This window comes from Lytechinus pictus, chromosome 5, assembly GCF_037042905.1.
Source record: "Lytechinus pictus isolate F3 Inbred chromosome 5, Lp3.0, whole genome shotgun sequence".
NCBI lineage: Eukaryota > Metazoa > Echinodermata > Echinoidea > Temnopleuroida > Toxopneustidae > Lytechinus > Lytechinus pictus.
Window position 1 is genome coordinate 20,884,573 of NC_087249.1, and position 23,180 is coordinate 20,907,752.

At 35.6% G+C, this 23,180-nt stretch overlaps 2 protein-coding genes across 7 annotated transcripts; one reads left to right on the forward strand and one right to left on the reverse strand.

Annotated features, from left to right (window-relative positions):
* Positions 1–34: 34 nt before the first annotated feature.
* Positions 35–11,104, reverse strand: LOC129260408 (stomatin-like protein stl-1). Of its 2 annotated transcripts, XR_010293692.1 has the most exons (10): positions 10,919–11,099; positions 9,775–9,912; positions 8,587–8,686; positions 8,251–8,309; positions 7,568–7,700; positions 6,511–6,663; positions 5,567–5,745; positions 4,415–4,543; positions 1,822–3,595; positions 35–1,607 (listed from the first exon to the last, which is right to left on the reverse strand). XR_010293692.1 is itself a non-coding variant. In XM_054898390.2 (9 exons), exons 1-9 carry the CDS (start codon positions 10,973–10,975, stop codon positions 3,377–3,379), a joined length of 1,167 nt encoding a protein of 388 aa, XP_054754365.1. In that variant the 5' UTR covers positions 10,976–11,104; the 3' UTR covers positions 35–3,376. The 2 variants fall into 2 exon arrangements, 1 of the variants encoding a protein (XP_054754365.1); XM_054898390.2 differs by having other exon boundaries at positions 35–3,595; positions 10,919–11,104.
* LOC129262296 (DNA polymerase iota-like) lies at positions 10,727–22,361 on the forward strand. 5 transcript variants are annotated; one of them, XM_064099995.1, is made up of 10 exons: positions 10,727–10,968; positions 12,960–13,119; positions 14,429–14,560; positions 14,939–15,103; positions 15,778–15,930; positions 16,494–16,730; positions 18,313–18,491; positions 18,949–19,040; positions 20,401–20,522; positions 21,132–22,361. In XM_064099995.1, the coding sequence occupies exons 2-10, from the start codon at positions 12,975–12,977 to the stop codon at positions 22,154–22,156; spliced, it is 2,250 nt and encodes a 749-aa protein (XP_063956065.1). In that variant the 5' UTR covers positions 10,727–10,968; positions 12,960–12,974; the 3' UTR covers positions 22,157–22,361. The 5 variants fall into 5 exon arrangements, with proteins under 5 accessions (XP_063956065.1, XP_063956067.1, XP_063956068.1 ...); XM_064099997.1 differs by having other exon boundaries at positions 10,810–10,968; positions 14,501–14,560; positions 21,132–22,331; XM_064099998.1 differs by having other exon boundaries at positions 10,825–10,968; positions 14,478–14,560; positions 21,132–22,331.
* Positions 22,362–23,180: the final 819 nt, after the last annotated feature.

Consider the following 23,180-nt stretch of genomic DNA (forward strand, 5'->3'; position numbering starts at 1 on the left):
ACTGACAGAAATTGAAACAATCTGAAATGCATGCTTTACTTTGACCACTACTCCATTATCTCTTTATTTCTGCAAAAAGAGTTCATACTCTTGCCTGAAAGAGACAAAACAGCACTGCACCTTATTTTCTTTCCATGTTGAAAGGTTTCTCCTTCAACTCTTAAAATGTGTTAAACCTTTGATATATACTAAAATATTAAGAAAATTGGTTTAAATACGACATGATCGCACATGTTTCGACATACATGACAAATCAACCTCTCCATCTGCATGGAGACAACCCAATACTATTTTAACCAAGGCATTAAGGCCCACTTCTTTCAAAATGTTGCGATTGATCGATCAATGAAAACTATCGAAAGCCATCAACATCTAAAATGCATGTTTGTTCAAAATATTTTGAACAAACCGAAAACACTTATTTTAACCAAGGCAATAAGGCCCACTTTCATTAGCCACCTGGCCCCATCTTACAATGACTTGTGATTGATCTGATCATCCACAACTATGGAAAGCCAGCAACATCAACATCTAAAATGCATGTTTGTTCAAAATATTTTGAACAAACCGAAAACGCTTATTTTAACCAAGGCAATAAGGCCCACTTTCATTAGCCACCTGGCCCCATCTTACAATGACTTGTGATTGATCTGATCATCCACAACTATGGAAAGCCAGCAACATCAACATCTAAAATGCATGTTTGTTCAAAATATTTTGAACAAACCGAAAACACTTATTTTAACCAAGGCAATAAGGCCCACTTTCATTAGCCACCTGGCCCCATCTTACAATGACTTGCGATTGATCTGATCATCCACAACTATGGAAAGCCAGCAACATCAACATCTAAAATGCACGTATTTCAAAATATTTTCTAAATCTGATTTATGTTCATACATTCATTGATTTCTTGAAAATTCAGTGTGCTTCTCTTTGCTTACAAAGGACATTATGCAAACTACATAGAAAAAATTATGACATCAATGGATTTCCATTCAGCAGAGTTTGATCGGATTGATCACAACTCTTTGTAAGACGGGCCCAGGTCTTACCCAATTTGGTCTCTTCCGATGTACTTTATTAAATATTTTGACTACAACTTCATAGTTTAATAACCATTTGATCTAACTCCTCTTCCTCAGATTAAATAGAATTGTAATATGCCAAAGGCAATGGGAGAAAAAAAAATCAGGAAATTGAGTAGAGAAAATGGTGGGTAAAACTTTGGTATTGGGTAAGGTACTGGTAATAGAATGAACAGTATGCTCAATATATTCTATAATATGACACCTAGATAGATCCTTGTGATTTGATTGGTTGTTTGATATCATTCATTCAGCCCATTTTGCAATGACGTCATCAACCGTGCAATTTTGGATCCATACGATTTTGTCCATTGCACTCGCGCACCCAGACTGCAGCTGCAGGCACCAGCAGTGCACGTGTTGTAATGACCTGACAATCAACAGACCGAACTCGCACTGCATGAGCATATTTTGCATCGAAATTCATAAATTTCATATGACCAAAAAAAAAAAAAAATTTTTAGGTGTCGTATAAACCAAATAATGAATGTTTTTTTCATTCGTGCAATGGACAAAATACTTCATTCGGTGAAAGATGAAATATTGATCCATTCAACTCGGCTACGCGTCGTTGAATGGATCATTTCGTCTTTCATCTCATGAAGTATTCTGTCCATTGCACTCATAAACATTCATTATTTGTATACTATTGAACATACATTGGATTCCAGAGCTTTATTGAAAGCATAACATAACTGAAAAAAAATAAGCAAAGAAGGTTATCAGAGAGCACAAATATTAATATCCAACAAAGAAAAAAATCAAATCTATTATCTCATCAAATATGACAGTTAGTTGAAAGTGTTAACGGTACAAAATACATTCATGCAGATACATGTATGCCATTGTATGTCTTTGTTTCTCATTCCATGAGAATTTCCTACAAAAGAAAACGTGGACATTGTGTATATCAATTTATTATCAAATACAGGATGCATTTTAGCTGCAAAATAAAAATCCAAATGTGACACATTACCCTGCATCCAAATCAGGGAGAGGGCATCATTTACCATATTGCCCTCTTCCATGTTTTCTCCATATATATATCTGCACAAAAAAATGAGGCCATATTCGTTCATTTTGCACCGATGCTTTTAGCAAAGGTCAAACATGGGTACCTCTGAAGGAAACATGTAAAAATACACACCACCCTTGATTAACCAGGATTAAATAGCCGACTGGATAACCCAAAACCAGAGCAGGGAAGTGATAGAAAGGGGATAAATTATGAAAATGCAAGAGTTCTAAAATTCCACTTGGCTTTGAAGCCCCATGCTTCAAGCTGGTATTCCACGTTGAAAAGGGTATTTTGCCAAAGCACTATTCTGCATTTATAATATTATTGGTCAAACTACAATTCAAATTTCAAAATATAATTGGGTAATGTGTTAGAAAACATACATCAAATAGTCTCAAATTTAGATCTCTCTTTGCCCTATAATTTGTGTGAAATATGCATAACAAATAAGTTCAAATTAAATTGTCTGAAGTAGAAAATTGGGTCCCCCTTAATTTGCCCTTTATCCATTTAAAACCACTTCTCATGTATGTATGAAGAGCATTGAAACTTTGAAGGATCCAATAATTTTTTGCAGCTTCCAGATATACAACTCAATCTTCAAGACTGGTATATGAAGGGCTTTTAAGAGGGAAAAATATTAACATTACCAAGAGAAGGTGCCAAATTTTATTGGACTGTCAAATTCAAATCCTTGAAAATTTACCAAACTTTAGACAAGGTAGAATTATCTGAATTTGATACTTGCAACAAGAATATGAAGCACTCCAGGCTTATTGAAGTACACATCAATAAGGGCATTTAGTAAGAATTTCCCACACAATGTACTTTACAGGTTCTCAGACATTTGATGCAATAGATGAGGGTGTTTGGACTGTCCACAGGGACTAATTATGGGTAATTATACTAATACCTTGACAACATGAGGTGCATCGCTTAATTTAAATAAAATTCTGATGTGAAACCATGTTTGATAAATTACCCATATCTCAAAATAATGACTGGTCACAATACTTTATTTATGACTAACAATTACCAACCATTAGAGCGAAAGAAATTCCCAGTCATGTGTGCAAAACCAGTCATTCATTCAAATCTATATCATCATCTTATATGTTCCTCCTTCTTTTTTATGACTACAATCGCATCATGGGTTTGTGACAGGCAGTCATACTATCTTCATTTCCATCTTCTGACATTTCTCAGAGGTTGAAAAACAATCTTGACAAAAGTTCAAGTCCATTCATTGTCAATCTTCACTCAACCGCTGCTATGACTTTTTATCTTCCTCAGTGAGGTTTCCCAGACTGAGTCGCGATTTTAGGGTGTCGTCCCCGGCAACTGATGTTTTCTTCCCTGTCAACAGGAATCTGTCAATTTCCTGGGTGGGGTGGATCTCCTCCGTGGGGGTGGTGGAGTCGGGATCCTCCGGTTCGGCGGCATCAAGCTGCTTCTGGTGGTTGGCTAGATTGCCGTAGATGGCCATTGCCTGTTGACCATAACAACAAAGAAAGATGATATAATAATGTTGAATTTTCATTTCCAACAAAATAAAAGACTTGGTTATTCATAGTACTTGGTAAAGCAATGAAACCTATAAATATTGGAAATCATAGGCTTGAGAAGTACAAAAGGCATTAAGGCAAAATAATGGAGACTGCACAAACATTTGGCTTATGAATTACAGCCCGATATGATTGATAGTGGCCCAATAATTGTGTATCTGCAAATAGATAAACAGAAATGTTCACAGAGCTGAATGTGACACTAGGCGAATAATGTGTATGTTGCAAACCAATGGAAGTGATGCTAATTTCATAAATAGATTATATTTGTCTTTGGGCCTGATGTTGCCATGATAATATGGTGAAAAGTGGCCCATGACTGCCAAGTAAAAACCATAATTGAATTAAAAGTACAAGCTTATTAAATATGAATTAACACTATTCTTAAAATTGCAGTATTGCGAGGGAAGACATAAAGTTTTGAGTGGAAACGATATTGTCAACTATTCTACAATACACATGTGTAAAAAAAAAATCATAGAGTATTTTTGTGTGTGTGTGTGGAGGGGGTTAAAAAACAGATACTACAAAAAGGTAAGAGTGGGCATCTCTGAAAATGGAGGCTCACTTGTTGACAGACATTTCAATGCAAATCATGTACGATCCATCTGAACGGATTATTCGAAAAAACCCTCACACTTTGTGTTGAGGTAAATCTGTGTGCTTTGTCCCTTTTACCACCGATTTATCAACCCTTCAATGTTGTAGAAGTCTTTAAATGAAGGAGAATATCTGCAACTCACCTGGCCGACCATGCTGCTGATGTCACCAGTATTTGATGGAAGAACTATGGTATTGGAGGTCTTGGCTAGTTTACTAAAGGCTGCTACATACTGCTCTGCTACCACTAGATTTGCTGCATTTGGACCATCCTAAAAGAGGGCATGACAATGTCGAAATTCATTGAATTGCAAATTTGAGGTTAACTTTACTTCTTATAATGGTAACTCATATAATAGGAATGTTTAACTTATGATCAATTGGCTTCCTCAGGCAGTGAGGATTGTGGTGAATCTTAAGCATTGGACCTGGTCAAAAATAAAGATGATGATGATGATTCCAAAGATGACAATGATGCCAAAGATGATGATGATTATGCCAATGAATATGATGATGGTGTTGATGATGATGGTAATGATAATGATGATGATGATGGTGATATGATGATGGTGATGATGATAATGTTGATGATGGTGATAATGATGATGATGATTATGATGATGGTGCTTAGATGAAATGAAATACAGTATAGCTGCTTGCACATTACATTAAAAAATTAGAACTGTAAAAATTAAAAAACTTCAACCGTTGATGGATTTCCCTAAAACTTCACCAATATTTCTTTTATTTCCCTGCTTTTATTGATATGAACTTGATGTCAGGGTGGACTTTCCCTTTAAAAATATTATGCACTTCCCATTTCCTAACAACAGTGATGAACATTTTGTTTTAAGTACAGATCGTCAAATTGGCATCATGTTTGAAAAAAAAAATCAACTATCCAATACAGACAGGCTCTTAAAATGCTATCAAAACTATAGCTACTGAAATCCTTTCATCTGATTGGGTCAGAGCAAATTTGTCTGTAAAAATCACTGATGAGAATACTGATTTAACTGCAGTGAATTGAATCAAGACTTGTACAAGATTTTTGTAACACAGGAGTAGAAGGCCCAGTGATCATTTCATGATGAATATGCAAACAGTTAGTGATTTTCACTATTTGTCATAAGCTTCTGAAATCCTTGCATCAGAAGAGCTAATTCATCTGTTGAACTCATTGACAAGATGCTTTAAGAGACATTCCCCAGGTCACTGGTAGTAATAACAGACAAGTTGCCAATTTAAGGAAGGGAAGTAGTGATTAAGCTATGAAATATCTTTCACTGACTGACCTTTGCACTCATGGCTTGTGATATCTTTGTGAGGGCTTCTGCTCTAGCTTTGGCCTTGGCTATAACAGCTGCTGCCTCTCCGTCAGCTCTGTTAATCTCTTCTCTCTTAATGGCTTCTGAAGCTAGAATGGTGGCATTCTTCTTGCCCTCTGCTACATTGATCTCGTACTCTCGTATACCTGAAAGTCAAGAAGAAATATCATCAAAATGAAAAAAAACATTGTGGTTATGATAAAGCACTTTAAAGACAATGTATTTTAAAATTGATTGTAAAGTGTAAAAATAAAACATTTTACAGGCTTCAGTATGAATGAATTCAATTACACATTGTTGCTCACAGTTTATGCATTCTCCAATCACAGGGTAGTAATCCAGTCATTTATCATGTAAGATACCCACAATGCTTAGTAAATTACACTGACTTTCAAATCACATTATGTTGCCATTTTACCCCTGGGTGAGGAGCACCAAATATAGATTAACCTTGTCAAAATGATATTACTGCCAATTTGTTCACTGCTCACAAACATACATGCATTTCCTGAACTATGCAAGACCATAACACTGGATAAGGCTTTATAAGCAAATAATCGGTAAAGAATTTTACAATGTTGGATATATTTAACACATTTCATTATTGTGTTTATTGGGAGCAACAGCCAGATGCAGGAGTGAAATTTTGGTGATATTAGATCAGAGAGATAGCTAAAATTACATGTTGTTCAGAGATGATTGGCATTCCAGGGAATGTTGGGTTAAGAGAAGTGGCCTCAAAACACCCCTCACCATGTCTATTTTTCTTGATAATAAAAATTGCGGTTTCCAAATATGAAACGCTTCATAGAACCTGTGATTTATTTGTTATGGTTCTTCCCCATGGACTACATGTTATTTGATAAACAAATGTCTCTCTAACCTTCCAATTTCAAGAGATCACTACTTACCTTCTGATTCTAATACCACAGCTCTCTTGCGTCTTTCTGCTTCAACCTGCATCTGCATAGCTTCCTTGACTTTGGAAGGCAGTTCAATGTCCTTGATTTCATACCTAAGACACTTGATCCCCCATGGTTCCATGGCTGCATTGTTTATAGCCTCTGCAAGTCAGATAATATGAGATGGTATGAAGCTCATATACAGGTTTGAAAGCAAATGGAATGTTTAACAAAAGAAACCAAAGAGCGTCTCTTTGATTGAACTGAAACTGATGAAATGTAGTCTCAATTTGTCTAATTTGCATTAAAGAGACTTTTGTGAGATTATTTCATATTCCCCTTGATGTCGTTGACTTTGCACCGAAGACACTCAACTTTCCCAAAAGATTTCCAAATTGTTCTGTAGAGCTCTATATTGTGTATAGCCTTGCAGGTCAAATGATACATTTAGTTCATGTGCAGACTTAATATCTGATAGCAAACAGAAGACTGGTATCAAACTGACAAAAGGTAGTCTGAATTTACTCAATAGTTTCATATATATTCAATATTTCATATATATTCAATAGTCATATTTTAGGACCAATTCATGACTGTTGCCAGTACCAACAAGTTGTTATTATCTGATAGTTACCATAGTAACAACAATTAAAACAGCTGGGATCCTCAGCCTATCAAAAACAAGGAAAATGTCAGATTTGTTAAGTGTCAGTTGACAAGTGTCGATGAACGCATCCGTGATATCAAATATGCTGTTAAAATGGGCAAAATATTAGTAATCATCACATTTTGTGCCCTCTCATGCATAAGTGGGAGTCTCACTCGTTCAATACGTGTACAGGATCTCTTCTGGGAACATGTCTATTTACATATGTTACACAACATTCAATGATAATTTGCTACTGAAAAATCAAATTAAACAATTTGAATAACTTAAAACAGTATTATGAAGAGGGATTCTCAGGACAAATCAAATTGGCTCTTCTCAGTAGCTTACAAATGTAACAGTAGCAGGTGACGTGATAAATAATAAAAAGTGTTGTGTAAAGGGGTTCTCATGACTTACCCACTATATTGATGTTTAAAGATTCTCTTTCCTTAAAGACATGATCAAGAGATATTTTACCAATCTCTGATCTCATTGTTGTCTGTGCTAGCTGTGTGACGGCATACTCAGGATCCTCAACACCATAGCTGGCCTAGAATGACAAGTTTATTTTCAAGGAATTTTAAAAGAATAACACAATTCACAATACAATATCAATAAAATTACAATTTTATCAATGTCACTATTTATATTTCCGGACATTCATTTTATTTCTTAGTGTATAATACGCATTGTAGTAATGCTGTATTTTTGCAAAGCTGTGAAAAAAAAAAAAAGATTTAAATAGGGTGTGATTGATAATTTTGAGAGAGTGACTGTGAAATAAAAAATAATTTTGCAAGCACGCCATTAAAAAAAAAAGTTATCTGGAAAGAAATATAGCAAAAATCTGCGACACAGAAGCAAACTTGGGAAAAAGTCATATTTTGATAGAACGCCATGCTTACTTTCTTATACATGTACAAATAAGCACTAATTTCATTACATACTAACAGAATTAATTTTGTAATCATTAACACAACTGGAATTTATTTGTAATCTACAGTCACCATACAGATCAAGAGATCAAAATGACTTGTCAATACGTAAGTAAAATACCCCAATCTTTTAATCATCAATATTTTCAATAAGTAAGATATTACCTTGTACGCATCCATGACTCTTAGATACAGAACTCCATCTATCCTTAGTGTCACATTATCTTTATATAAAATAAAAGGGAAATAAATAAAATAGGATTAAGTGTTCGCTTTTTGAATAGCTATCAACGTTTCGCCCAGTTAATGATAAAAATCAGAAGTTCAATTATACACACTTTTTAAGTAGATTGTAAATTTGTTACAACTCCATGCAACTATAATCTTCAAGAACTCTTGTCTTGTTATTCTTATTTTGAAATCTTTGATCCTGAAAACATATATATCCAACCAAGTTGCCAATTATTGTATGATATAGTAAGATAAAACAATAAGTCTTACCATGAGTCACTGCACTTTGCTCTGGAATGTCAATAGCAATTTCTTTCAAACTCTGAACATACTTGATCTTGTCAAGCACTGGAATCAGTAGATTCAATCCCTGCAAAGAAAAACATTCTTAAAATGATTTCTTGTAAATAAATGTTGCCAGTGAACCATTCAGCAGCCAATAAATCACAATGGGAATTGCAGTTCAAAATATAGAGCTTGGGCCAAAAGTTTTAATAAAAAAAATTGATGTACTTCACTGATCAATCTATCACCTGACCAAACCCTTAGTGTCATCAGCAATGTGTTCTTGATTTAAAATAGCATTCTTTTTTAAATTTCACAATAGAATTATCCCAGGATATGAAGTACATACACATCTAACAACTTACTATAAAAATGTGTGCATAACTCCATAAGCTAATGCCTTAAAAACTTGTTTCTTCTCCTCTTCCTCTTACTCCTCCCATCAGCATATCCTCCTCTTCCCCTTCCCATTTCTCCACCTCTCTCAAACACCCAACTTCCTCCTTCTCTTTCGTTTTCTTCTTTTCCCGCCTCTCCTTGCATTATCTTCTCCTACCTAGCCAGGAGGCTTCTAGAGAGTAAAAATCATTTACTAACGTATGCTTACTCTCCACAAAGCCAGGAATTCCTACCTATTCATCTGCACGCACCAACCAAAAACCTGAAACTTTCGCCCCTAAGATTTCTACTTTCCTTCTAAAAGATCTAGCCCTAAATCATGTACATGGGATACAACTTCATTTCCGACATTTCTACGCTATCAATTTAATTTTTAAACAAGAATTCATCATGCGTCCGTCACGTTGGGGAAGAACAATAGGAAACAAGATGGCGGCGTAAACATCGGGCAAGTCTCTTCCGTCTTTTCGTATTTTTCTCATTTTTTTATGAATTCTTGTTTAAAAATTAAAGCGTAGAAATGTCGGAAATGAAGTTGTATCCCATGAACATGATTTAGGGCTAGATCTTTTAGAAGTAGAAATCTCGGGGGCGAAAGTTTCAGGTTTTTGGTTGGTGCGTGCAGATGAATAGGAAGGAATTCCTGGCTTCGTAAAGAGTAAGCATACATTAGTAAATGATTTTTACTCTCTAGACTAGAAGCCTCCTGGCTACTCCCACCCCCTCTCAATGTAATTATTTGGATACTAATACAAATAGGCAACAATAACTCACAGGTTGAAGAGTTTTGTAGAACCTGCCCATCCTCTCCACTACCCATGCTTCCTGCTGAGGTACAAACAGGATAACTGTGTTCACTGCACCACTTGAAACGCACCTTGCATGTTGGGTAATCACACACTGCTGAAGTCTCTGTCAATGAAAAAATTAATGTTAAGATTCAAATTTTCCACTTATGCCTAAGACATGTAAGACATAAAAATTTACACAGATTAATCTCATCTCTCACTAGAATTTAGAAATGAGGAATTAACTGAAATTAGAAATCCAACGTCAAGAATATCAAGTGACAACTTTTTTTCTCTTCAAATTTAATTGTCTTTAAAGATTTAACGTTACTTATAATTACAAAACATTCATCATGTTCATAAAATGATACGGGCCCTAGGCTAAAGGACAAAACCTGATGCAAGCATTAGCCATTGGGTTTGAAATTTGAGTCATTTTAGAATTAGTAGAGGTCTAACTTTTTACCGGTATTCACAGTTTACTTTAAGTTTAAGTTTCACCGAGCTAGTAAAAATTCTAAAATTGCGATTGTAAAATAAAAATTTGCGATGAAAATCATGAACCTCGCAAATAACTGTAAACTTTGCCAAAAACATTGCGGCAAAACAAAAGTTTGAAACAAAAATCGTGAAATTTACTACTATTTGCAAAGCTTGCAATGAAAATCGCGCACGGGGCGAGAGCCGATAGCTATAGTATACCCAGTTGTTGTGTGTCCGGACAGGTTGTGTGTCCGGACGATCAATTTTAGAAAGTCATTTGGAAAAAATTACAAGCGAAGTTTCATCAAATTTTAGTAAAAAAATTTAGAAAATATTATAGAGAACAAAATAGAAGATGATTACAACTATTGAATTCATATTTTTAGTGTAATCTTAAGACAAAAAAGAAGGCTTCAAAAATATAAAGTGTCCGGACACCCGATCCCCCATCCTATAGGAGTAGAGCTGTTTAGCAGCTACATGTAGCTAGCACTGGCCATCGCCACTAGCCTCAACGCCCCGGCTGCGCTGGGCGCTTGAACGGCACCCGGCCCAGCTCAGCAGGCAGATGACACAACACACGCTCGCTCCACAAGTCCACAACCATCGCTCAGGATTCATAAAAAATTGCAGTAATTTTACATTACCTGTGAAGTTCGTTGAAGAGCCCCGGTCCTCCTTATCATTGTCGTTATAGGTAACATCTTGAAATTGATATTTATGCAAGGATATTCACTTTGTCTTTAATAATAATATGATGAAATCTCAAAAATTCTTAATCTTACACAATACAAGACATAGTACATGCATGCCCATTCAATCATGTACGGTATGGTGGTTGTAATTGTACTAATGAGAAAGAAAATTTGACTTTGGTTTGATCCATTGGAATTAAATTTGCCAATCTTTTATCAATATTTTCATGAATACTGAACTCACCCTGAAGAAACTTACGCCAAAGGGCAATTTTATTTTTAGGTCGCTTTTCATGTTGCTGATTTCAGATTTTAAGGATATTGGCTAGTTTTTGAGATAATGACCTTCACGAAGTATGGACACACGCGAAGTTTGGTCTTTGGACTCACTGCCATACAGCTTTTTGCAAGATAGCATATTTCAGTAATAATAATGCGACATTTGCTCATGTGACAATTGACTTGTTAATTCTGTTAAAACTGGCTTTGGTCTTTGGACATGTTGGATTAATGCACTCATTCAATGACCTGGATATGGGTACGTTAGATCTACTAGTACTAGTTCGTTTTACGGAGGATGTTCAAATGCAATCACCTTTATTTTGTACTTGTAGTGACCACCTTTTTTTCTTTTTCTTTTTCTTTTAATTGCTTGTCAAATTTAAACTTCCGGTAGCACCTCCTCTAAAAAATCGTTCCCAGGAATGCAGATATTTTGATGGGGGGGGGGGGGGGAGTGGGCATGAAGAGTCACCAACAATGATTGAAGGTTATGTCATGTCTTTTCTTTCCTAAACAATTAACATTTGAAGTAAAAAAAAAAAGGCTTCTTTTTCATAACTTTCAAGTTTCAAATTTAAATTCAATTTGTAATCTTTGATTTCCAGTTTGCTCCAATTTTTATCTCACTTATTTCATACCCCTTTCATAAACCCAATAAAACCCAATTATGCTGCTAATAGCAGCATAATTTGGTCGTAAAATCCGAGGAGGACAAGAGTTATCCGCATTATTCTGATGCTGCTATTATCCGCATAATAGCGGCATCGGGACAAGATTTTGAGTTTATGAACATATTTCCAAATAATGCGGATAATTGCCATGGTGCGGTCACAAGGTCACCCTTTTCCAACACAACCGCATCGGAGGGCGCGTGTCCAGTTGTCATGACGATTATCCGCCTTTTTCAGGACGGGCGCTCGTAAAAATAATGCGGATAATTTTCGGAGTTTGTGAACGCAATTTTTATTGAATTATCCGCATTACTCTTAGGCGGCTAATTGATGGAGGATAGGTTTTATTGGGTTTATGAAAGGGGTATAAGATAAAACTTATGACTAAAACCAGTTTGGTTACAGTACTTGAAGTGACTTAATTCTTCCAGTTACATTTTACATTACAAGAAGTTTGAAAAGGAAATGAAAGTTATTCTACTGTATTAAGGGTTCTGGAGTCTAGATCTAAGAAATGAACTTAAATTGCTTGCACATTATTATGAGGAGGAGGGAAGGTTATTGAATTAAACTGATTCAAATCAGGTGAAAACAATTGCAGCAATTAAGATGGAGATTTCATTTGGATTCTGGTCCTGGTTCATTTTTACTTTAAATGTTACTTGTTGCAATATTCCTAAATTGCAACTTCTTGGAAATGAAGTCATTCATAACAAATATATTTTGTTAGCATGAATAATATTTCAATAAATTGCCAAATTTTTTGTGTAAAAAAAACATTGGTTCAAAATATTATAGAGTTGAAGACCATATTTACCTGTGTGATATCATTCACACTAACTAGTATGACATTTGGTATAAATAATGAACTTTCTCCCGTGATGATAGAAATCCTAATTTGAAAAAAAAATACTGGTAATTATCTGTATTCTCAAGACTCAATTATCTACAGCTATGTGGTCTATTATTGAATTGAATAATGGTAGAAAGACTGCCAGGGGCATTCCACCTGTTGCTATTTATTATCTCTCTTTTCCCAGTCACATAGATCAAATATGGAAGGGAGATGGGAAGAACAGGATGACACTGAAGATGAAGCACTCAATGAGGAAGATGACATTGATTGGAGGATGCCGTCAGATATTGGTTCACCCAGCACCAAAGCCTCTTCTTTGAAAACACAATTGTCATCTTTAACTGGTAATTAATCAACAGTAGCTTTTAAAGTACTACTTCCTAGTCATCAGATTTCATTTTTTCCTTAGGTATGGTTTTCAAATAAATAGAATTAGAAAATGTATTATCAAGTTGACCTCTTGTTATCACTTTACAAAATTACTATGAGACTATTAAAGTAAACGTATGCTTTAATGGCTCTGGGAGCAAAATTTCTGTGTTGCTCATATTCATCATGGACAATGAACTATCTTGTATATATTTATGATATTTTTTTTTATTATAGACAGACCAAGACAGTAATACCAAAATGACATTTATGTGTTGAGGTGTTTATAATGTTTTCTCACTTTTTGTAAAGGAGAAAACATTGGACCAAAAATCAGGTCCCCTGTGAGCTCTGCTCTAGAAGATCCATAAAAATAGAGGATTTTTCATAGGATTTAGGTAGCAACTTTCCTGGGAGAGTTGTCCTGTTGAGACTCATTTATATGAAAAGAGTCGATTTGCATAAAGTAGAAGAAAACAACTCTTAGAAAATTTCATCAAAATCGGATGTAAGATAAGAAATTTTACGATTCATTTTTCACTAAACAGTTATATACTCAACATAGTGATATTTATGAGAGAGTAAATGATGTCACCCACTCACTAATTATTATTTTATTATATGAATTATCTAATATTTAAGTTTTTGCAGATTTGACACTGAAGAAACTCTTTATCAAAGTACTTGTAATTTTAGGGGAAAATCAAACTTAGTTACAAAGGAGAAAAAAAGTTAAAATATTCATATTTTATACGATAAAATACAAAAGAAATAGTGAGTGGGTGATGTCATCAATTTCATCATTTGCTTAATGACCAGGATGTGTATATTACCTTTTTTTTAATTAAGCAATTTTTTTTAAATTTCATATCTCTTTTATCTTTAATACTGACATCCAATTTTTATGAAGATTGAGCAGAGGAAGTTTATTTTCTCTTATTATTCAAGTAAACTATTTGTTGAGGTGGACTTTCCCTGTAAATGAGCACTCTATAGATATAAGTTATTATTATTTCATTATTCATAATAATAATTGATGACTAGTATGCAGGAGTAGAGGTTATATGTACATTGTTGTAAAGACTCTACCAGGTGGGTGTTTCATAAAGCTGTTCGTAAGATACGAATGACTTTACGCACGACTGGTAACCCCTTCTTGTGCTAAATGATACATCCCTATGTCATTCATGTAGGACATAAGAACATGTTCCAGTCGTGCGTAAAGTTTTGAGTAACTTTACGAACAGCTTTATGAAACACCCACCTGGTAAAATTTCCCAATAGATGGTCATAGAAATGAGCCTTGTCTACAGTCCAAACTTGGTCATTCCAGGACGATTGTTCACATTGATCTAGATTGTTTCTACGCCCAAGTAGAGATGCTTCGGAATCCAGCACTGAGAGATAAACCATTAGGTATGTACATACAAAGCTCCAACCCCCATTAGACAACGAATGAAAGAAAGAATGAATGAATGACTGAACAGAATTTATAGATGGATTGCTAGCTCGCTTGATACCATAGATTGATGGACAGACAGCTAGAGGGATGGGGTAAATAAAAATAAAAAATGATTGCATAAAAAAATCAGGGGGAAATCATTCAATTCCAACTGATCTTTTGTGAATTTTGATTTATTAAAAAAAATATTCAGGACTTCAGTTTACTTTATTTGTTTCCCATTTGATGGTAAAATATGGCACATTTTTACAAGTTTTCTCATGTACATGTACTAATAATTGATATTTTTTGCATTTTCTATCTTACTGTTTTGCCTTTTTAATCATACACAGGGATCCAACAAAAAAATATTGTCGTGACCACAAACTATGTTGCTCGAGCCAGAGGGGTTTCTAAGCTTTCCTACATCAAGGATGCTCTCATCAAATGCCCAGACCTTGTCCTTGTTAGCGGTGAAGATCTCACCAACTACAGAGACACATCTACCAAAGTGACTGGTGAGAAGTGAAAAGACATTTCCTCCTCTGTGTCCAAGGAGGGAGAGGTGCAAACAATTGGAAACTGTTGAACAACAAAATAATTACTTTGCATCAGATGTTAGATGTGGCATGATTTAAATATTTGTCTTGGTGTCAGATGTTGGAAGCCTTTGGGCAGTTCAAAAGTCTGCTCTCATGTACAATTCTTTGTACGATCCAGTTTAAACTGTAATACATTGTAGCAAGTTCAGCAGGTCCCAAGAAGTATCATCATGTGTTTCAGTATTTTACCTTGTTCAAAAGCATACAGGGGATGAATATGAATAGTAAGAAGCTAAAAAAAATATCCCAGACCCAGTGGCATAACTATTTTTATTGATATAAAATCTGGCCACTCAAGTTGTGTGTGTAGCAGATGATAACTACACGTACATTCAATTTTAAGCTTTGAGGATTTGCACAATGTTTCTGTATTTTTATTTTTGTAGCATTGCTTGAAAATGTAAATATTTTACTTTGTTCTAAAGCATACAGGGGATGAATAAGAATAGTAAGAAGCTAAAAAAAAAAACAAGCCCAGACCTATTTTTATTCAAATTGATATAAAATCTGGCAACTCAAGTTGTTTGCATTTAATTTAATTTTCAGCTTTGAGGATTTGCAACAATGTTTCTGTATTTTTATATTTGTAGAATTGCTTGAGAAGTTCTGTCCATTGGTTGAAAGACTTGGCTTTGATGAGAACTTCATGGATGTCACCCAGCTTGTAGAGTCACGACTGATATCATCTGACCAGGAGAAACTAGCATATATTGGTCATAGCTATGAGAGTGATGCAAAAATAGGTAATGACAATGGCATGTTGACACAATAAATATGATAGGTTGAAGCTGTTTGTAACTGAGATGACTTTAAAGTTTTGTTTAAATGTGATGTTATATTAAAAAAATAATAATATTATCCTTTGTATGAAAATTTGAATTCCTTTTTTTAATAGCCACTCACTAATCTCTACTGCTTAAGATTGAGGATGTTTTTATGGAATGTGTTGTATTAATCCTCCTTTTCAAAACAATTAAGATTGTTAAAAAATTCAGACAAAGACTTTCTTGTTATAACAAGCTACTATTCCTGAACCCAGTGGTATATTCTACCAAGACCCTTTTTAATACCTGAAAATAACATAAAGTTTGATGGTTGAAAGAAACTTCTTTGTGAAGTTTTGTCTGTCTAAACTTATTTTGTTTTATTGATTTATTGTAAAAAAGCGGTTTCTGATTTTTTTTTGTATTTGAACACGTATTAGTATAAAAGTAAAATTGAAATCTATAACACTTCCTAATAATAGATTCCTAATAATATAAAGAAACAAACCAAATCGATAACATTTGCTCCATCTCTTTCATAGCCACCCAGTGTCAATGTGGGTGTAGAGAACGCTTGACCATAGGCTCTCACATTGCAAAGGAGATGAGGGACACCCTCAAGTCCAAGCTGGGGCTGACCAGCTGTGCAGGAGTGGCTACTAACAAGCTTCTGGCCAAGCTTGTTGGGGGTCATCACAAACCCAATGACCAGACGGTGCTCTTCTCTGAGTGGTCCGACTCCTTCATGCAGACATTCACCAAACTGAGGCAGATTCCTGGTGAGCACCATACATGTTATGATATAATAGCTCAATAGACCATGTTATTGTGTACTGTTGATATATCTTTATGTCGGTGCAAGAATGCCTTTAGCAAAACCTTTCCACGCACTGCTTCAGTGCAGAAATGCCCTAATGCAATTAATGCTCTTAGGGGTGCTGCTAAGAGCATTTTTGTATGCATGAGATGTGCAAAAATGTGATGATAAGGGCATTCTTGCACTTTGAAAACTCACCCTGGTGTAGAACCAATGAGATTTCCTTTCATGCAACCATGTTCATTATCCACTGTTATCTCGCCTTCATGTATGTAAGAAGTTGCAGACATGAATGAGAGTAGTGTTGCATAGACAGTGATTGTGATAAGTTTTCACTTGAATTATTTTAATGAAAATTTACCAGAAAAATTGAGCGTAATATTGAATGAACTATATTTTGAATGAACTCTATTATGAGAGAAATTTTAATCAATTTCCTGCCAGTTGTCATTGAGCTATTATTAAATTAACCTTAAAAGTCACCATTGGAATCATACACTCTCTTTGAATAGCCTTTGGTGTTTCCTTCAACATTGTCATGAACCATTTCATATCCCACCGCTGCCACCAAAGCAATGTTGAAGGAACTACTATGGGCGATTCTAGCAGAGTTGATCGTTCTATTGGTTATTCTACATGGCAGTGAAGAAATGCATAAGAACAGTGCACCTACAGATGGTGACAGACATTACATCAATTGTTATATCTATTGAGTGGAGGTGTTGTAGTTGAGTGGTCTGAGGCAGAGATGTAGTCAAGGCCACATTTTGCCATCGTTGGCCTCTGCCCGAGTCACGTGTACAAAGTCTATGGGAGAAGATTTTCTCCAGTGGCCTTGTGACTCGGAAGTACCAGCGTCGGCTACATCCCTGGTCTGAGGTGCCTGACTAGACACTCAAGAGTCTGGGGGTTGATTCTCGTCCATGGCACCCTGTCCAAGGCATTTCTATCCACTGCTATTTGATCATATATAACAAATAAATGATCTATCTAGGCATTATCAGTATACCTACATTTGCATGTGTTTAAATGAAAATTAAAAACACAATATCACACCACTGTATATTGGATCTCAAGGGAGATTTGTTTGAGCTCCCTTTGATTCAATACGTCTAAAATAAAAGTTGGGCAAGGTGGATGAATTCTATTTGAAAAGTATTCTGTTACTGACCTTGAGTTTCTAGAAGTGTATATGAAAATGTCTCTGTATATACATATCACATGACTACCGGTAATGTAAAATTTAAGCTTCTGTAGCTTGTTGCAATATGAATACATTGGAGTGCATTCTTTATTTTAAAAAAAATGAAAACATGTCCTCCCTACATATTGTATGTTAAATCTGATTTAATTTAAAAATAATAGTTAATGTATGATAAACTGTATTCGTACCTGTGAACTTATAAAAATTTCTAATGTTTTTTTTCCTTAAAATTGGAGAGGAATTAGATCAATTGTTTTTGTGTAAGTTGTGTTATCCGTATGATTTTGGAAAGGGTAAACCTAATACATATTGCTTTTTTATCTTTCTTCCCTTAATGCAGGGATCGGTCATTCTTCTGGCAAGAAGTTGAAAGACATGGGTATACAGAATTTAGAGGAGCTCCGAGCAACACAGATTTTGACGCTTACTGACCAATTCCCTAAACAGCAAGCCGAGACAATGCTAAGACTAGCTCATGGGGTGGATGATACCCCAGTGGTCAGCAAAGGCCTTCCACAAGTAAGTGACCATTGATAAAGTATCTATCAGTTGTGATTTCAAAGTCAATCAAATTGAACAGGCTTTATAATTTTCTTTTCACAATTGACATTTCAGATCTCTTCATTGTGATCCATTTTCTTCCTTGCTTTTCTTGTCCAATTTGTAAGGCTAGCTGTAGAGTTTACTGATGAATACCTGTTTTACTTCAAGGACCTTAGTTTGGTTAGCTCACTGAATTTATAAATCATGATGTGCCAGAATATGCCCCCAAAGTTTCTCATGATGTAATAAACTATGAATATATTGCACATAAGTTTATTAAAAAAAATATATTGAATTGTTGATCATATTCTGGCAAATTAAAAAGATAGTCTTCTATAATCCTTGAATATATGCCCTCTAACTTGGATTCTGTATGTGTTGGTGTATGCTGTATTAATGACTTTTATTGCCTTGCCTCTTCTGTTTTTAATAGAGTTTGAGTGATGAGGATTCTTTTAAGAAAGTTGGCACACTGCCAGCAGCCAAGGAGATGATGTCAGGTCTCATTAAAAATCTCATCAAAAGGTATTTCTGAACTGTCAACTTTTCTTCATTCAGGTTTTCTCTATCAATTCTTATATATATCTTTTCTCCAAAAAAAAATCAGTATTTTGTTAAGGTCTAATTTTTTTGTTAACATTTAATGTAAAAGATGTAAAAGTTGAATTCACTTTACAGAAAGCCCACGGTTGAATCTATTTATTTATTGGTCATCCAAGACAGTCCCAAAATATGTGCCCAAGAGTTGATAAAGAAGCTCATGGCTCAGAAGAAGAGCACATGCTCTGGGCTCTGTTACATAAAGATTCGCAATCAATTACAAAATGGCTCTCACTTATCAAGATCATTCTTCCTAGCGCATATAGTTCAACATACAACTATCATCCAATCATCGTCATTGTTCAAGATTTCTAGGTTAATTGATCACAAATTCTTAGTTACAGAGCCTTGTGCTCAAAACCAAGTCATCATACTTGTATCCTCATCAAGACACACTAATCTTCAGTACAATGTCACTTGGAAAGAACATGGAGCCTTTGGTCCCCTATTTTCTTACTTATCAAGGGTTGACCAATAGAAACCCTAAATACTAACCATGAAAATAATATTCTGGCAAGCCAATTTATTATTGGCAAGGTGCTAATTTGCTCTAGGGGCAAAAGGAAATTAAAGCTTTACGTTTTCAGAATCTTCTTTTTTTAACCAGGATGTATCAGAAATCTACAAGCAAGCAAAAAATAAAAATGAATAAAAAAAAATCCACAAGCATTTTTATTTGGAGAGCGATTATTCCCCAGGTACCACGGGCCCATTTCCCCCAAAATTTGACTTCCCTTCAGTGGGGTTGGGTGGAAGCCCCTCCCCTCTCCCATCCTTTGCTACATTCATGACTGTATTCATGCATTCTTAGCAGCCCAGGGAGCATTTCATCAACATTTTGTCTGACGAGTGGTCTGGGGGTGTTTGACAAAGATTTAAGTATGACTTAGAGTCGCGCTTAAATGCCGGCGTGTACACGATATGAAATGCACAATCTTATTGATCAATACGCAGTAGTGCGCGTCCTCTTGGCCCGATCTGACCAATGTGGTCATGCCTTTTATACCGCAAGTACACAACTAGGCATTTAAGTGCGACTCTAAGTCATACTTAATTCCTTTGTGAAACACCCCCAGATCTGAATTTTACATGATTTGATTGGCTGAGAAGCACAGTTCATTTGGTATAAACTGTCAGATAAAACCAGACTTGTTGGATAAAACGTCTGACGATTCCTTTCATGAAATACTGCCCAGGTTAACAAAATAAACCACCGTAGAATGTATTTACCTATGATATCCAGATATGGTCAGAACTTATTATTTTACCTCCCTTATTCTTTCAGATTACATTCAGATGGTAGGATTCCAGCCACTATGAGGCTAACAGTCAGGAAATATGTGCCAGGATCTTGGCACAGAGAGAGCCGACAGACGGGGATCTCGGCTAACCTCTTCCATAAACAAGGTAGGTAAAACCTTTTATGATGGTCCGATGGGGAAATTGCCACTAGGTATACACCCACTTCATGTCTACCTTTTGTTTGGTGTCATCCCACATGGTCTAATCTTAGTTTGTCTATAACTTTTTTTTAAAACTACTTGGTCTAATTGCATTGAGCTCCTTTACCATTTTGTCTAATTTCCAGGAAGGCTATACTAATTTCATCCATCATCCTCTTATTCTTACAAAGCCTAGTCTACATGATTAGACAAACTATTTATGATTTATACTTTCATTTTGTAAAGTGCAAGATAATCAGTAGATGAAGTTGAAATTGGATTATCTGGGCAGTATTAGGCCAAGCGTAGAGTAGACCAAACAGAATTAGGCCAACTTGAAAGCGATAGCAGACCCAGTAGGTCTAACTCATGCGTTATTGGACTATCAGATTTGTAGACTGACTGCTTGTTGACTAAGTGAAAATATGTGGCACTTCTAATTTTTAGCACAGTCTAATATATATCTGGTCCCAAGAGATTTGACTTGGGAAGTTACCTGTAATTGTAAGCTTTCTGTACTGAGAGGCTGCTTTTCAAATAAATACAAAAGACTTTTCTGCTTTCTATTGCATAGATGATGCTTGCCTCCTTGAGAAACTCCTGGAAGTAGCAGTTGGCCTCCTGCAGAAGTTGATCAACACCGATCGGCCATTTCACCTGACACTCATCAACATCTGCTTCACAAATCTGAGGTCAAAGGTCACCAAAGGTGCTATTGACACTTTCTTCAGCAAACCAGCCTTGAAAGCAAAAGATACAGTGTCATTACAGTCACAAGGTTCTTGTGAAGGAAAGACAAGAGAGATGGGTGTCCGACCGCCAGAGGATGATAACAGTGCCAGAGCATTAGAAGATCGAATGTCGGCCAACGGTGAGGTCAAGGGCAAGCTGGATTGTGGAACCCTGAGTGGAAGCGGACTTAAGGAGGAAAAGAGAAAAGTAACCGTGCTCTTCAAAGAGCAATCCAGCCAAAAAGGGGATGACGCAAGTTTGAGGACAGCAGTCAGTTTAACAGGCAAGAGAGATGCCAAAGGGTCACAATCTTTCTTCAAAAAGTTGGGTAGCTCTCCTAGCAAGAACTCAAAATTATGTGATGGAGTGTTTAGAGCTGCAGAAAAGCATGGATCAGTTGATAGGGAAAAGAGAGATCAGTCAAGTTGGACTGCAGATGCAAACAGAGATTCACCTTCCAGAGAATTTGATGACCATTCCTTGCTTCTTGAAGGAACTGCACACTTACGCCAGTCTTCCAAGAGGACGTTTGAGGAGTCATCGCTAAATGACACGATGGAGGGCGATATAGATAACTTGTCTAAAAGACTGAAGAATGACTTGGACTATGACGCGAAACCTACAATTAGTAAACAGAGTGTGGAAGAAGTAGAAGTTCCTTCCGACATTGACAGGTCTGTGTTTGATGCATTGCCTAGCAACATGAAAGAGGAGCTAATTGCGAACTGGAAAAGGGAAAAGAAGCAGAAAGAAGATGAATATTTGATGGCAACGTCTTCTCAGACTTTGCATAAATCTAAGTCATCTTCATCAAAGAAAAAACACCCTCCTTTTCAGAACACAATTACTAATTATTTCAAGCACTAGGCTGAAGAAAATTCTTATATGAAATATAATGTGCAATTACTTTTTATTGATTTCATTGGTCACATTTTCATGAGGTGTCAAAGTGAATCTTATTGATTTCCAGCAAAGAATTTTATGTGTAGTATACAGCGCGTCCCAAAAAAAATGTCCCTCTTATATGGGGCTAAATTACTTCAAAAAATAAAAATTATTCTCAATGAAATGTATTTAACTAGGATGCTCATCTCATGTTCTAACTTCTATAAAAATTTCATTGGTCTCGCTTCAGTGGTTTTGAATACACAGTCTATTATGTAAAAGTGGTGCTTTTCAGCCCATTCCAAGTTTGCATGCATGCAGCACCACTGTGTGTTCTGCACTTTCTAGCATATCAACCCCCTTTGACCATTCTGACCAAGGAATTCCCTGATCTGACCAGGGAAATCTCCATGATCTAACCAGGCTCATCAAATCACAACTTTGAGCATGTTTAGAAGGGCAAAAACAATATTTGACAGCTCATTTCACGTTTGAAAATGGGAGATGCACAATGATTAAGACAACGGGTCATGTCTGTTTCATGCCTAATTCATGCTTAATACTGCATTTTTTTTGTTTTTATTAATGTTTTTTTTAGTTAATAAGCTACTGTGGCCAAGTTAATTCAATGTAACTTTTTAAAAGAAAAAAAGTCAAATTTTTCTCTGGTAAAGTTCCTTTTTCGTAAAGGGTGTTTAACTTGCGGATTCCCCTTTATTTTTGAGCTTATTTTACTCATCCATCATTCACATTTTCTTTCAAGTTGGTGCACTGATTCCCCGTATCAATCATCAAAAAACTTTATTTTTTTATATTTCTTGCTCTTCTGAACATGCCCAAGTTTATAATTTGATGAGCCTGGATATGATTAGGGAAATGTCCCTGTTCAGATGGATGTAAAAATGGGGGTTAACATGCCATAGACAATGCAGATATGCATCAATGCTGCAAACTTGGAATGGGCTAAAATGCACCACTGTTACGTAACAGAGTGTGTATTCAAAAC

What these genes read in the sequence shown, in the direction of transcription:
- LOC129260408 (XM_054898390.2), bottom strand. Translation starts at nt 10,975, where the DNA reads ATGTTACCTATAACGACAATGATAAGGAGGACCGGGGCTCTTCAACGA. An exon ending in TCTACAAAACTCTTCAACCT is followed by an intron (nt 8,687 to 9,774) that starts GTGAGTTATTGT and finishes TTTTCTTTGCAG; the next exon opens with GGATTGAATCTACTGATTCC. An exon ending in TCAGCAGCATGGTCGGCCAG is followed by an intron (nt 3,596 to 4,414) that starts GTGAGTTGCAGA and finishes TATGGTCAACAG; the next exon opens with GCAATGGCCATCTACGGCAA.
- LOC129262296 (XM_064099994.1), top strand. An exon ending in ACTGAGAGATAAACCATTAG is followed by an intron (nt 14,561 to 14,938) that starts GTATGTACATAC and finishes AATCATACACAG; the next exon opens with GGATCCAACAAAAAAATATT. An exon ending in TGAGAGTGATGCAAAAATAG is followed by an intron (nt 15,931 to 16,493) that starts GTAATGACAATG and finishes TCTCTTTCATAG; the next exon opens with CCACCCAGTGTCAATGTGGG.